Source organism: Galeopterus variegatus, unplaced genomic scaffold (assembly GCF_000696425.1).
Source record: "Galeopterus variegatus unplaced genomic scaffold, G_variegatus-3.0.2 Scaffold5941, whole genome shotgun sequence".
Classification (NCBI taxonomy): domain Eukaryota; kingdom Metazoa; phylum Chordata; class Mammalia; order Dermoptera; family Cynocephalidae; genus Galeopterus; species Galeopterus variegatus.
In genome coordinates this window covers 62,604-77,199 of record NW_007732052.1, presented here as the reverse complement: position 1 = coordinate 77,199, position 14,596 = coordinate 62,604, and the positions used below count along the sequence as shown (strand labels likewise).

Genomic DNA, 14,596 nt, shown 5'->3' with positions numbered 1-14,596 from the left:
CTGTGGATCGGAGCTGTTAGTCTTTTATACTTAAGTCCACAACCCTGGACACCTGGGTGCCCGTACACAACTTACACTAAGCAGTAACAAGGAACACCTGAGGATATTTACAGCAAATGCTCGGCAAGACTCTGAACATTCAAGAAGCCCTGACATTTTCCTACTTTTCCCAACAGGGGCTTTGTTAGAAATAAAGAGATAATAAGCAATTATACCTCTCTCCACAATTTAGAACCAAATGAGCATTAAGGGGGAGGAGAGATTGGACAGAAAAATATCAAAGCATCAGCTTAACTACTTACAAGGCTGCAATGGAGAATGTGAATTAGATCTACAGACTGAGTGTCCTCACACGCCTCCCCTCTGCCTGAGACGTCCTGCCTCACTCAGCCAGGCATGGTGAGTCCCCTTTCCAAGCACTGATCACAGACGATAAAGCTTTTCTCTGTCAATTAAAAAGAAATAGGTGGGGCTGGCTGGTTAGCTCAATTGGTTAGAACATGGTGCTGATAACAACAAGGTCCAGAGTTTGATCCCTGTACTGGCCAGCACCAATATAAAAAGAAAATAAAAAGAAATAGGTGAATTGGAAAGGAGGACTGGTAACTTTCTTTCCAATATTTTAAAGATCAAGGCAGGAACACAGGAAAAAATGGTGTCCCCTAAACACATGCATTTAGTTTCTTAGGACTGTTGTAACCAAGTACCATAAACTGAGTGGCCTAAAACAACAGAAATTTATCCTCTCACCCTTCTGGAGGCTGGTCGTCTGCAATCAAGGAGTCAGCAGGGTTGATTCCTTCTGGAGACTCTGAGGGGGATCCTTCTGTGCCACCTCCCAGGCTGCGGGCAATCCTTGGCATTCTTTGGCTTGCAGCTGCGTAACTCCAATCTCTGTGGTCTTGTGGCCTTCTTATATGGAAATGAGTCATTGGATCTAGTTTAGGGCCCACCCTAATCCAGTATGACCTCATCTTAACTTGATTACATCTGCAAAGACCCTAGTTCCTAGGTTGTATTCATAGGTACCAGGTTTGGGGGGACATAATTCAACCCATAGTAGTCACCAAATCATTTTTACTTCCTAAAATGTTTTTTACCGAGTCTACTTCCACCCATCTCAACGACTACAGGTTAGTTCAGGCCACTGGCATAGTTCTCTTGGATACTGCAATGGTCTTCTAACTGGTCTCTCTAATGTCAGTCTTTTTCTGCTCTCCCACCGTCAGAATCCATTCCCTACACTGTAATAATGGCTTTCTTTCTAAAATTTAAACCTGATGATGGCAACTGCCTACAAATCTAAAGTGATTTCCCATGGCTCTGGATAAAGTCCACACTCCACGCATATCTCCAAGCTTTTGCTTCTCCACAATCCAGCCACTGCTCTCTCCAGCCTTCTCTCTCCTGTCTCTTCTGGGTTCCTGGAGCCTCAACATCTCTTCATTCTAGCTACCACGGACTCTTTGCAACCTCCCTTGGTACTTTCCCCATGATTTTATTTAAAAACCTGTGTGTTTTTAAGGTGAGGCCAACTATGCCACATGCTGACAAGACCTCGTCACTCATACTACAGTTTCTTCAATGGGAATCTCATGAACCCTTTTACTAAAGGGATCATCTCCATAGGTTTAGCTTTTTCTACCTTCAGGTTTTTACACAGGAAAAGCCTTTCTTTCCTTTTTCACCTCTCCCTCTCTCTCTCTCTAATGCACCTTTCAGCTCTCATCTAAGCCTTCACTTCCGCAGGTGCACCCCTCTGACCACACCCTCCCCGCACACATGCACACGGGCACCCTCTTTTAGGTATCGCTCTGTTTTCTTCTTAGCGAATTGCTCACAATCCTGTTAGAAGCACTGATCACACAGCATTTATCACAACGTCTTTTTACTTGCTGCATTCCACCCAGACCCTGAACTCCATATTATACTAGGAATTAGTCGCAACTGTAGCCACTGCATACAGCAGGACTCAAAATAAGTTTGCAGAAAGGATGAATGAATGCTGAGCATCATGCCAGGCACCGCAGTTGCAGAGGTAAGTAAGATGCATTCCCTAAGGAGGGCAGATTAGTAGCGATTCACTATATCCCAGCCTGATAATAAGAGCTGCAATATCTTAACAAACAAAGTTAATTGAAAGTTCAGGGGGAAGAAAAAAAAAGACCCATTCTGTTAGAACAACTAAAGGACTCAAACAAAAATGCTTCATACACTTATGACAGTTGAACCTAAGTTAGATTATCGCTTAGGCCTTGAGCCTAAATTCCCTTCTGGCTCTTATACTCTATGATTCCAGGTCTTTCAGCAAAATCTCAAAGAATTTTCTGCCACTGTTTTAGTGTAGAAACAACTGATGCTCGTTCATCCCCCAAATGCTCAAGCTCTTTCTCAAGGTGTCCTCTTTCTGGTGCACTGTGTCTCCCTGTCCCACTCCACAGGTGACAGATGCATATCTTCTTGGTCATTCTACAGTTTCACTGTGGTGGGTCTTCCTATAGATGTAAAATAATAATTAAAATAATAATAATAATAATAATAATAATAATAATAATAATAATAATAATAATAATAATAATAATAATAATAATAATATATTTGTGCTGCTTCCTGTAGCCCTTCTGGAAAATTCTCAGGCATTTTGTTGTCTTGGAATATTGCCCCGTTCTCATTCTCTCGATTATGTCTTTTTGGAACTTTTGACATTTGCTAGATCTTCACATTCTAATCTCCATGCTGCTTAACTACTTGTTTTTTACCTGTTTGTCTCTACAGGCTGAATTTTCTATCTTTTGTTTGCATGTATCTCTGCGTTTACTAATTCTCTTTCTGCCTAATCTACTGTTGAGTCTATCCACTGAGTTTTAAATTCCAAATTTTATGATTTTCACTTATATCTGGTTCTTTTCCAAATTGCTTGGGTACTTTTACATTATTGAGGCACTCTTTTTATTTCTTTAAAACTATTAAAGATTTGTTAATTTTATATTCCGTGCCAGATAATNTCCTGTTAGAAGCACTGATCACACAGCATTTATCACAACGTCTTTTTACTTGCTGCATTCCCCCCAGACCCTGAACTCCATATTATACTAGGAATTAGTCACAACTGTAGCCACTGCATATAGCAGGACTCAAAATAAGTTTGCAGAAAGGATGAATGAATGCTGAGCATCATGCCAGGCACCGCAGTTGCAGAGGTAAGTAAGATACATTCCCTAAGGAGGGTAGATTAATAGCGATTCACTATATCCCAGCCTGATAATAAGAGCTGCAATATCTTAACAAACAAAGTTAATTGAAAGCTCAGGGGGAAGAAAAAAAAAGACCCATTCTGTTAGAACAACTAAAGGACTCAAACAAAAATGCTTCATACACTTATGACAGTTGAACCTAAGTTAGATTATCGCTTAGGCCTTGAGCCTAAATTCCCTTCTGGCTCTTATACTCTATGATTCCAGGTCTTTCAGCAAAATCTCAAAGAATTTTCTGCCACTGTTTTAGTGTAGAAACAACTGATGCTCGTTCATCCACCAAATGCTGAAGCCCTTTCTCAAGGTGTCCTCTTTCTGGTGCACTGTGTCTCCCTGTCCCACTCCACAGGTGACAGATGCATATCTTCTTGGTCATTGTACAGTTTCACTGTGGTGGGTCTTCCTATAGATGTAAAATAATAATAATAATAATAATAATAATAATAATAATAATAATAATATATGTTTGTGCTGCTTCTTGGAATTAGGAAGTGGTATCCTGTAGCCCTTCTGGAAAATTCTCAGGCATTTTGTTGTCTTGGAATATTGCCCCGTTCTCATTCTCTCGATTATGTCTTTTTGGAACTTTTGACATTTGCTAGATCTTCACATTCTAATCTCCATGCTGCTTAACTACTTGTTTTTTACCTGTTTGTCTCTACAGGCTGAATTTTCTATCTTTTGTTTGCATGTATCTCTGCATTTACTAATTCTCTTTCTGCCTAATCTACTGTTAAGTCTATCCACTGAGTTTTAAATTCCAAATTTTATGATTTTCACTTATATCTGGTTCTTTTCCAAATTGCTTGGGTACTTTTACATTATTGAGGCGCTCTTTTTATTTCTTTAAAACTATTAAAGATTTGTTAATTTTATATTCCGTGCCAGATAATTTTAAGATCTGTAATCTCTGTGGGTCTGATGCTGTTTTCTGTAATTTCTGCTGACTTTCTCTTATAGTGACTGATTTCTTTCTGTGCTTTATGTTTTTAAACTATGACCATTTTTCTTGAAACTTTACCTATGAAAATACTTTGAGGTCTGGGTTAAAACTACATTTCTCTATAGAAGATTTGCATTTGCTTCTGTCAATTGCATTGGGACACCACCTATATGGGACTCCTGTAAGCTGAATTTTTCTTTGGAGATGTTCCAGAACATAAAGGTAACATGAATTCTGACTATAAACCTACGTAAGATCCAGCTTCTGGTTACAAATTCTCAGAGGAGGCTTTTGTTGTTTTGTTTTGTTTTNCTTTACGCATCCACCCGGATGCTCAGGCCAGAGCCAGGGAGTCGTGCTGCTCCCTGACCCCCACGTGTCCCCTGCTCTTCTTAAACTTACCTCTTCAGTTTCTCTCAAGTCTGAATTTTCTATAACTACAACCACAGTCTTAATTTCTCTCTAATCATTTCTCCTCTACTATATTCCTTAAGGAAGTATTTCTCATTTTACATGGATTCCTAGTTTAGCAAGATTAATAAATGTAACTGTTTCTATAGTTAAGCCATTTTCCACAAGACACCCACAGAGATCTTTTCTTAAATAAAGCTTCTCGTGGCTGCCCATGACTCTTAGATTAGAACGTGACCCTCTTACCCTGTTCTGTAAGACCCTCTTTGATCTGGTCCTGCCCACAACCCTGGCCTCATCTCCTGACTCTCTCCCTTTCTCTCCACCTCCTCCAGCCCCACTGGCCTCCTTGATGTTCCTGGAGCAGGTCAAGCTTTCCCCGGCCTCTGTCTGTAACACCTGCTCTCCTTGCTACGTTTGAATCTTTATTCAAATGTCAATTCTTGAAAGACCTCTCCCTAACTAGCCTATTTAAATGAGGGCCTCTCTTCACCACCCTAGTCTCATCACACTTTAACCCTTAAACTGAATTTATATACTTATTTATGTGTTTTCCTTCTTTAACTCGATGCATATTTTTGGAGCATTTGCTACGTACCAGGCAATGCTCTTGGTACTGGAGATACAGAAAAACAAAACGACGTGTCTTCATGAAGCTTGCATTTTCGTGTCTGTTTCATCCATTTATGGAAGAAAGATTTATATCTTATGGGCATTCTAATTATTATCTAATTTTTCTTTTTTATTGTCTTCCCCCCTAACACGTAAGCTCCAGAATAAATGAATGTGGGAATGAACCTACAGCTGTCATGAGCGATCCTTATAGGAATCAGCTGCATATATTCATTTATCACTTCCCCCTCTAGCCAGCCTAGAGAAACATGGACGTCCACAAACAGCTTGCCTATCATGATATTCCATTGTGGGAGTCAGAGGACTTGGTAAAGACTAGCGTCCAGTGTTGGACTAAGCCCTCTTTTAGCCAACATATATAGACAATGATTTTGATTATTTATTCAGGTCCCTACCCCTACTGTGTCACCCCAGGGGGTTATGCCCCATGGTCAACTACACCATTTTCACTACTGCCAATTCAAATATTTGTTCATTGTCTTTGGACACCAGGGAGGACAAAATAATTGAAAATCATCAACAGTCCCCCAACCAAGTACTTTGTATCCCAGCATCATTGACGCTTCCAGAAAAATCTGCTTTGGCAAAGTTGTCAGAGGATCCATTTTGTATTCGAGTGTTAATTATTTGAAGCAATTCTAAGTGCAAGGCCTATTTGAATTATGCACTTTTTAGTGCTATTTGGGGCTTATAATTAGTTGCACTCTTTGGGAATATAAATCTCTTACCCAGTTCATTATCCTTCAGTGAATTGAAGAATGTCAGTGACTCTCCTGCAAATTTGTACAGCATTGTCCAATAACTAAGTATATATTTACTCTGGGAAAATATGCATTATTGACAGTTTGCTTAATTATCTCTCAAAAGAATTCAAGTATTGGTTGCTTATGATGCTGTCTCTCCCCCCCAAGGGAGGAGCAGAACATCTCAGTGGGGTGGACATTCTGCTGATGCTCCAACAAAGCTGCAGGTGCTTGTAAAGGAAATTATATAAGAATGCTTGGCCCAAGTGACAGCCCCTAGTCTGGTTAGAGAGTCTGAGGCACAGCCAAGAATAACCCCATTTCCTAATCCTCTGCCTCCTTTGCAGAATCCTATCAGAAAAAAAACAATTCATGTTAAAAGTGAATTTTTTCAAGGCATTTTACAAACATCTGCCCCTGTTTTAACCACACCCCATGGAAGAACATCAGTCTTTTCCTGGTGATGTTGAATTAGGAAGTGCTGAGAGACAAAATGGAAAGATGAGAAAGAGAAGTGAGAAGGAAAGGAACAAAAAAGAAAGAGCATAACAAAATGACAAGCTCCCCCAGGGGACATCTGTGGAAGGGTACTTATTCCAAACATGTGGCCCAAATAACACCTGGAACTCAGAACCTGAGCATTTTCTTCTTTTCTTAATAACATTTTTTTCCTAATTAATTCTGTAACACACGTTGATTAAGAAAATAAAAAAAACATATATACATACACATAAATACAATCAGAGATTACTGTTAACATTTTAGCTTTTTTCCTTCTGATTTTTTATATTGTTGTATAGCCACATCTATACATAGATATACATACATATTATATACATATACATATCTATCATATACATGGGTATGGATTATCATCCTTTTTCACATTGCCTGTCATGAAAGTGTTCCCACGTTATTAAATACTCTTGAGAAACAAAATTTTTTTTTTTCCTTTTTGTCTTTTTTTGTGACCGGTAACGTGATCGCAACCCTCGGTGTCGCGCCCGTACCGTGACCAGCAACGGGATCGCAACCCTCGGTGTTGCGCCTGCACCGCGCTCTACCAGTGAGCGGACTGGTCTCTATATGGGATCCGAACCCTCAGCGGGAGCGCCGCCGCGCTCCCAAGTGCCGCACTCTACTGAGTGTGCCACCGGGCCGGCCCGAGAAACAAAATTTTAATGGCTGTCTACTAGCCCATCTTGAATAAATAGGTATTTTTTTAACCTATTACCAACAGATGAACTTTCAGGGCTTTCTGTTGTTGTTGTCAGTAGTTATTTTCATCTAGAAAGTTTGTTCTGGGGAACAAATGTATGTACTAAAGCTATAGAGGGTGGTAGAAAGGTGGGAAAAATGGAATCTAATCATATCATTCAAACTCTTTCATTCATATCTGTATTTTCCACTTATCTCCTGACCTGGAAATTCGAGGTGAACAAGTTAATTAGAATTAAATATTCTTTCTTAAAATAAGGAAGGGCTGGAAGCCAAGTACGGGGGAGTCCTTCCATACATACGGATGCATGACCCCCATCAAAGGTCCATTTCTTCCAGTAAAACATGTTTTTGCAAGGTTAAATATGAATGCATTAGCTCAGATGTGGCTTTCAGTGAGATGTGACCTGATCACTGGTCTCCAAGAAGAGGTGTGCAAAACAATCCATTGGGCTGCAGAAAAATATGGAACTTGTGTTCACATTTATTTTTATGCTATCCTCTTAAATTTTCTACTGTAGCACATCTTTTTAATGTATGCAAAATATTCATGCACTAGTACATAATAAATAATAATAATAAATTATTTATATGCAGGTATATATGCATTGCAGGTGCATGCTAATATTGTTTTAAAGCTAATTAAAAAAGCATGAAAATTACTACTTTAGGTTTCTGTTACTGACAAAGCTTGAAGATTGATTGGGGCTAGAAATCTACAAAGTATAAATGGAGCATGACTTTGGTCTAATACTTTGCCTAAGTGTGGCGACATTGGCCAAGTTGAATCCTGGGAAGGTGAATAGAGTTCCACGTTTGGTGGAAACTGGGATATAAATGAATGGACCAGGGAAGGCAACTGGGCCAAAAGGCTGAGATCATCTTGAAAAAGCAAGCCTCCAGGGTGTCCTTAATTATGCTAAAACATGTAATGTTTCATGAAACATTTACAGATCTGGCCTAAAAGACGCAAGGTAGAAGGAACCTAAGGGGTCTAGTACACCTGAGAAGAGACTGTCAGAGGTGAGAGCCTCAGAATCTCCCAAGAGTCCACATTTAACACTCTCATTAGTCTATCGTCTTAGGCAGTAACCTACTACGGTCTCGCAGTAACAGGACACAGGACAGATAGGTTTCCATAAGGAGTAGTAGAGGGAAATCTGGCTAGCATGGCATCTGGAAGAAAGTCCTAGAAGCTTGAGGGAAACAAACAAAGGGAGGGTGGAAGCACCCTGAAATCAGCTTCCCCAGAGTTTTGCAGAAAGTCGATTCTGCCTAAACAATATCTAATCTCTGGCTGATTCTGGCATATATAGATAGTCCGTGTTAAAGGGCTACCCATAAGCCACTAAATTTCTTCTATCTCCCCCATATGAAAAAGAAACATGCCAAAAGAACAAAAAAAATTAGAAAAAGCCAATTGTTTAGGCTTGTATGTATCCTTAATCATGGGACCCAAAGTTTACATAAACCATAAAAGTAAACTATTATTTTCTGAACATTGTTTTTTTTTTTTTTTTTTCCGTGTCTGGCAACGGATCGCAACCCTCAGTGTCGCGCCCGTACCGGANTTCCTTTTTTTGTCTTTTTTCGTGTCTGGCAACGGATCGCAACCCTCAGTGTCGCGCCCGTACCGGACCAGGACCGGCAACAGGATCACAATCCTCGGTGTCGCGCCCGCACCTTGCTCAGCCAGTGAGCGGGAACCGGTCTGTATGTGGGATCCGAACCCTCGGCGGGAGCGCCACCGTGCTTCCCAAGCGGTGCACTGTAGCAGTGCGCCACCGGGCCGGCCCCTGAACATTGTTAAATGTTCAGTGACATCTCAAGGTTAAAGTTTCCCCTTTCCCATACATTTTAGAGGCAAGGTGTGCCTAACTCCTACTGTGGCCGTGATCCATCCCTAGTCAATGGTGAAGACCATAGGTATTACCGAGAACAAAACAAAATAGCGGAGAATGTAAGTTGACCCCCGCAGGGGATGTTGACAGCAGGAGTCAACGTCTCCATGAGGACAGTCAGCTCGTGATGAACTCCAGTACTGGTGAGCCCCAAGGGCACAGTGGAAAGTGACACAGAGGACCGAGAAGAGCTTTGTAGTCCTGCCCACCCCATAAAAGTGAGACAACAAAAATGGGTTTTCTCAGGAAAGGAAAGCTGTATGGCCATCTCGACAAGGCATCCGCTCACACGTCGTCCGTCACAGGGATGTGAGCACCTGGAAGCCCACAACTGTTTCTGAAGGGTTTTTCCAAATGTGTGAGGCCGTCTTTGAATTCTGACTGAACTTGCCCCATCTCTCCTCAAAATATGCTCTCTCAGCTCAAACGTTTGACAAGATCAAATAACCAGAGCTATTTAAACATCCTACTTTGGATAACACCTTCCTAGACAGTTAACAATTCAAGCTTGTTTAGACTCCCCTGTCCCCACACCCCGTCACATACACACACACTAGAAGCCAGGAAAATCCATCTTTCTCCTTAAGCTACCCCTCCTTACCATCTAAATGCCAACTTGACTTACAGTCAGCTCCTCGGTTTGGGATTGTTCCCCTCGTCCTTAATCCCATAACAGCTGCCTCTCAGTGGTCAAGCTAAATCCACTTAGTTTATGTCTGACTTCTGGATCTTCTGGGGTGGAAAAATTTTTTAAAATAATTCTCATGCTTTAGAACAACTGGTAATAATGAGAAAAAAACTAATGGGCATTCATAAGCTGTTATAAGACACAGTTCCTGTTCCATGCATTATTCATTTATGCAAACTGTTGTAAAGGTACCAAATCCACTGTGCAACTGGGCTGGAAAAGTCCCTGAACTCAAGATAACATTGGTATGCACATTTCTGAGCTTTGGTTCTGTTTAACATTTTCATCAGTGACCTGCTTAAAGGAGCAGAGAGCAAGCTCATTAAGTTCCTAGATGGGAGGGATGACCAGAACATTAGAGAACAGGATTAGAATTTCCCTAGCCCTTGCCAAATTAGCAAAACTGTCAGAGTCAAATATGTTCATCGGGGACAGGCAGAAAAAAGTAAGCTACCCAAATGCAAGCCAAGTCATAGGGAGTTATTTAGCAGAAGAACTGAAAAGAATATAGATTTAAAAATAGACTCATAGTGGGAAATGAACTAGACCAATGGAACCACTTGTGTTCACTGGCACCTCTGCACCCCCTTAAAATGGATTCAGATCCCCAATCCATGGACTGTGGAAGCATAAAGCCCTCCCCAAGATTTCTAAGAATGCCAGGGAGATTTTCTTTCTCATGGGCATTTCCAGCTTCAGAATCCTCTTTCCCCTTAATTAACCTGGTTTTTGGTTCATTTCACTGTCCTGTTTTAGTCGCCTTCTCAGAAACCATGTTGACCCAGACATTAAAAACCATTTCCCTTCACGAGCAAATCCTGGCCTCCTGCAGAAGAGCCTTTCTATCTCCTTGGTTGTCTTGGCTCCTGTTCAACCCTTCCAATTAAACTTCTACCCCAAGTAGCTTAACAAGGTATTTTCCTAAATATAGACATTTCCCTCCCCAAGAAGAACTCTGGGACTGTTAAGACAAATGCATTTACACCTGTGTCACCCAACAAAGGTGAGCATGCCAAAGTCACGAGCTGATAGCTGTATAGCCAGGGGTAGGGAGACTTTCTGTGAAGGGGCGGACCGTAAATATTTTCAATCTCTGTTGCAACTATTCAACTCTGATGCTGTAGCACAAAAGCCTTCATACACGATATGTAAATGAACGGGCACAGCTGGGGTGGGCCAACTCCTGCAAGACTCGTTTCAGAATCTTTGACTGGGGAAGTCTTAACAACCATCTTGTCCAACCAGCTCATTTTACACAAGCAGAAACCAGGGTTCAGAAAGTAGCATGACATTTATGCAAGTTTACAAGACAGTTAAGCCTGGGTTAAAACTTCAAACTAGAAACAGGTAGCCCAGTTCCCAGGCCAGTGCCCATTCACTACATCATCACCAGGCTATTTCCAGAAGGTTCTGAGTATCCCTGCTTAATTGGCAGAGCCTCATCTAGAAATTTCCCCACTGTAACTTTTGGTGCAATGAATTAGTTGTATTACGTGTAATATACGGTAGCGTCATCTTGCAGCATTCCTAGGAGGACCCAAGATAAGTGTGTGACTATGGATTTGGGGCAGGCTGTCTCTACCTCCCATGAGGCAGTCTTTGAGAAAGCCAGAATAGAGTTCAGAATAGATTAGAAAGGAAAGTTATGCACAAAACTCAAAGGACATTTTTTTTTAGTTTGAATAAAGTCAAAGATGACATTAAATCTTCATGTACCAAGAGGGACGTTTTAAGGCGGAGCAGTTGTTTTTCATCTCCTATTAAAATGAAAAGAGTGTGACTGGAGTGTAGGTTAGATCACAGAAAGAACCTGCTAGAGGTAACTCTGTTACTTGCAGGAATCACAGGCCAGAGGAAGTCATAGAATTCCCTTAATAATCAGATCTGAGAGTCGCATCTTCTGGAGAGTGTTAAGAGGGAGGGAAATAGACTGACATGATGACTCTCAAAGTCCTTTTTCTCTCTGTTCCCTGAAAGCTGCAAGAGAGAGTCCTTCTCTGAAGAACAGGGACACACTAAGTCATCACACTTAACAAGAACAGCACAGTTTCTTTAAAGGGTTGTGAAGTGCAGAACACAAAGTAGATGCCTATATTGGGAAAAATAATGGTTCAGATTTCAAAGGAGCCTCCCAACGGCGTGACTTCCTCTTGGCAGGCATTTGGAGTAACTCATGGAAAACGTGCCACACAGGGTCAGCAGCTTGTGGCCCCTTCCAAATGTTTGTGTGTGGACATGCTTGATGCCTCTACCTCAACAGAGGCCAGGAGGTTCTTAACATGGACGGTTGTTAATCTGTAATTTGAAGACCCAGTAGCTCAGGTCTGTTCCTCCTTGAAGGTCAAGTCCAAGTATTTATGGGAGCTCTTATTTTACTACCTTTGATAAAGATAAATCATACTATACATCTTGTTACTAATTAAAAACGATGCATTCTGTTCAAATATCATTTCTGGACAGTGCATGTCATAAAACTATCCCACAGGGAGTATCTGTCTCAAGCCACAACTTTTCCAAAGTCCAGTTTTCCCAAATGACACACTCTTGGTTGATTATTATTTTTCATTATTATAATTGTTTTCCAGATGATCCAGGAACCTGCACATCATGCACTACGGGGTATTACATGTAAGTCTGGCCTTCTTTTTCATGGCACTTCTTTTTCATGGCACTTTCTGCAGTTTAAGCATTACTGACATAATCCTAAATCCAGTGATTAAAGCAAAGAGGCCCCACAGCCTGAAGCAACTCTGTCCTGTCAGGCTATTAATGAGCAATTCTTGGATTTAGCAATAAGAGCCCAGCTGTTTTCTTGCCTCGAAAGGAGGCCTTCTCTTTCTTAATCCTGGAAGTCATCCAGCCCAACATTGGTGTCTAGGAATCTTGCCATGGGTTACCAAGATTCAGACCTCACTGTTTATGGACAGACCTTAATAATATACCCGACCCCAAGAAAGCCACTTCCAAATGCCTGCATGGAGACCTCGTCCTTAACCGGAGTCAGATGCTCCAGAGTGAAGCCAGGTGCTGCCGTAGCTCTTAGCCATGCCCTGGGTAAGGAGAGATACAGACTACCAGGTGAAATGAAGCCCAGGTGACCATCACCGTCAACCTTCTCTAATAAAAATCTACAAAATCAAAGATGGTCTGTTTCAATGTCACCTCCCCTTGCCATTCTAGTCTCCCTTCCAGCATACATTGTTGCCTTTCCTGGAAGAAAAGCTAAGAAGGGAGACGAAAAGGGAAGGAAGACCCGGGATAATGCACAGGCCACATAACCCCTCCCGGTCATCGTAAGAAGCGAGGCGTCCTGTGACATACAAGCTCTCACGCCCATTTCTCCTCTTCCTCTTTTCAACAAAGATTGTCAGAGACACAGGCCAATGTTAATCTCCGAAGAGAAAACTAAAGCTCAGAGAGGCACTGGCTTCCCCGCACGTTGCTCCACAAGCTAGTGGCAGGTCTAGATTGGGGTCCTCTCGGCTTTGGTGGGTCACCTCCTCCTGCAGCCACGCTGCCTCTCCCCTCCTTCTGGTTCCAGGAGCTGGAAAGGTGGCACCGCAGTAGGTGGGACGGTGGTAAAAGGGGTGAGGAGGACAGGAGGCAGAGGGAAGCCCAACAAGCTGAAACATATTAAGAACAATCGGTGAACCTTATTATTACTCAGCCATATGATTTTAATCCAACTTTTCCAGAATAGCCTGTTATTCTCTACAATGACTATTTCTCACATCACTGCACTTCTGACCCACTGATTTAAATTATTGTTCCATTTAAACAGGGGAAGAGGGGTGGAAGAGATGCCCGCAGGTTTGATTCCTCTAAGGTAGACCAGATGACATTTAATGAGCAGAAAGTAATTTGTCAGCATGTTCATAGTTGACGTTTACGCACCATATGGGCTGCCACAGGACCCCAGGCAGCAGGGAACGGCAGAAATGCAAGCATTCCTTGGTGAGATCACATGGTGAGGGGCACAGAATGTTCCTCAAAGGACCGAGGAAGAACTTAGACTCAAATAAGAAAAAATAGTGACCATGCAGAAGTGGGTGAGGAATGCGACCTCTTTGTCCCTCTGCAATTCCGTGTTCCTCCAGCCTAATTCCACTTCAATGCTGTCTTCATTTTGACACCTGAACACTCCCCTCACCCGCACCTACTTCCTCTGTCACCAAGAGCATCCTCTGTTAAGCTTTGCAGCCAGCCCTGTCTGCCCCTCCAGCTCACCACATCTCTCTGATGAGCATGTTTCATAAAACCCTCTGAGAAACAAATATGCAAAGAATATGCTCAGTTTGTTAGAGCGCTACCTTGTTACCCCGAAGTCAAGGGATCAGATCCACGTACTGGGCAGCTGCCAAAAAATAATAATAAATTTAAATTATTTTTTAAAAAAAAGAAGAATATGCCCCAGTATCACTAAGGGTAAAACATGAGATTTGTCTCTCAAGAAGGACACATTTACAACTTTTTAGAATACTTTGTAACTCTGAATGCAGCTAATGAAATGCTCTACAGTAGAAGTTATGGAAGAAATGCAAAGGTTTCCTCTGATACCTTGTTGATGCTTTGGAATTCATCAAGGGGCAAGGGGCAATTTCATTCCACTCCCACTTTAAATGAGCCTACAATTCAGTGGAGTCAGAGTTATAACATTTTACTATATAATGAGAATAATAGATAACATAGGTAAAAATATATAGAGAAAATATAGGGGCCGGCCTGTGGCTCACTCAGTAGAGTACGGTGCTGATAGCACCAAGGCCGCGGGTTCGGATCCTATATAGGGATGGCCGGTTGGCTCA

The 14,596-nt window shown here is 41.7% G+C and overlaps 1 protein-coding gene across 1 annotated transcript in view; it reads left to right on the top strand.

Moving 5' to 3' along the window:
* Nucleotides 1-14,596, top strand: part of LOC103605618 (proprotein convertase subtilisin/kexin type 5-like) — a gene marked incomplete at its 5' end in the record, with an annotated part of 106,289 nt that overhangs the window by 40,893 nt on the left and 50,800 nt on the right. The window contains one exon of the mRNA XM_008590238.1: nt 12,377-12,419. Coding sequence (XP_008588460.1) covers nt 12,377-12,419 — 43 coding nt within the window. The remainder of the gene's footprint in view (nt 1-12,376; nt 12,420-14,596) is intronic.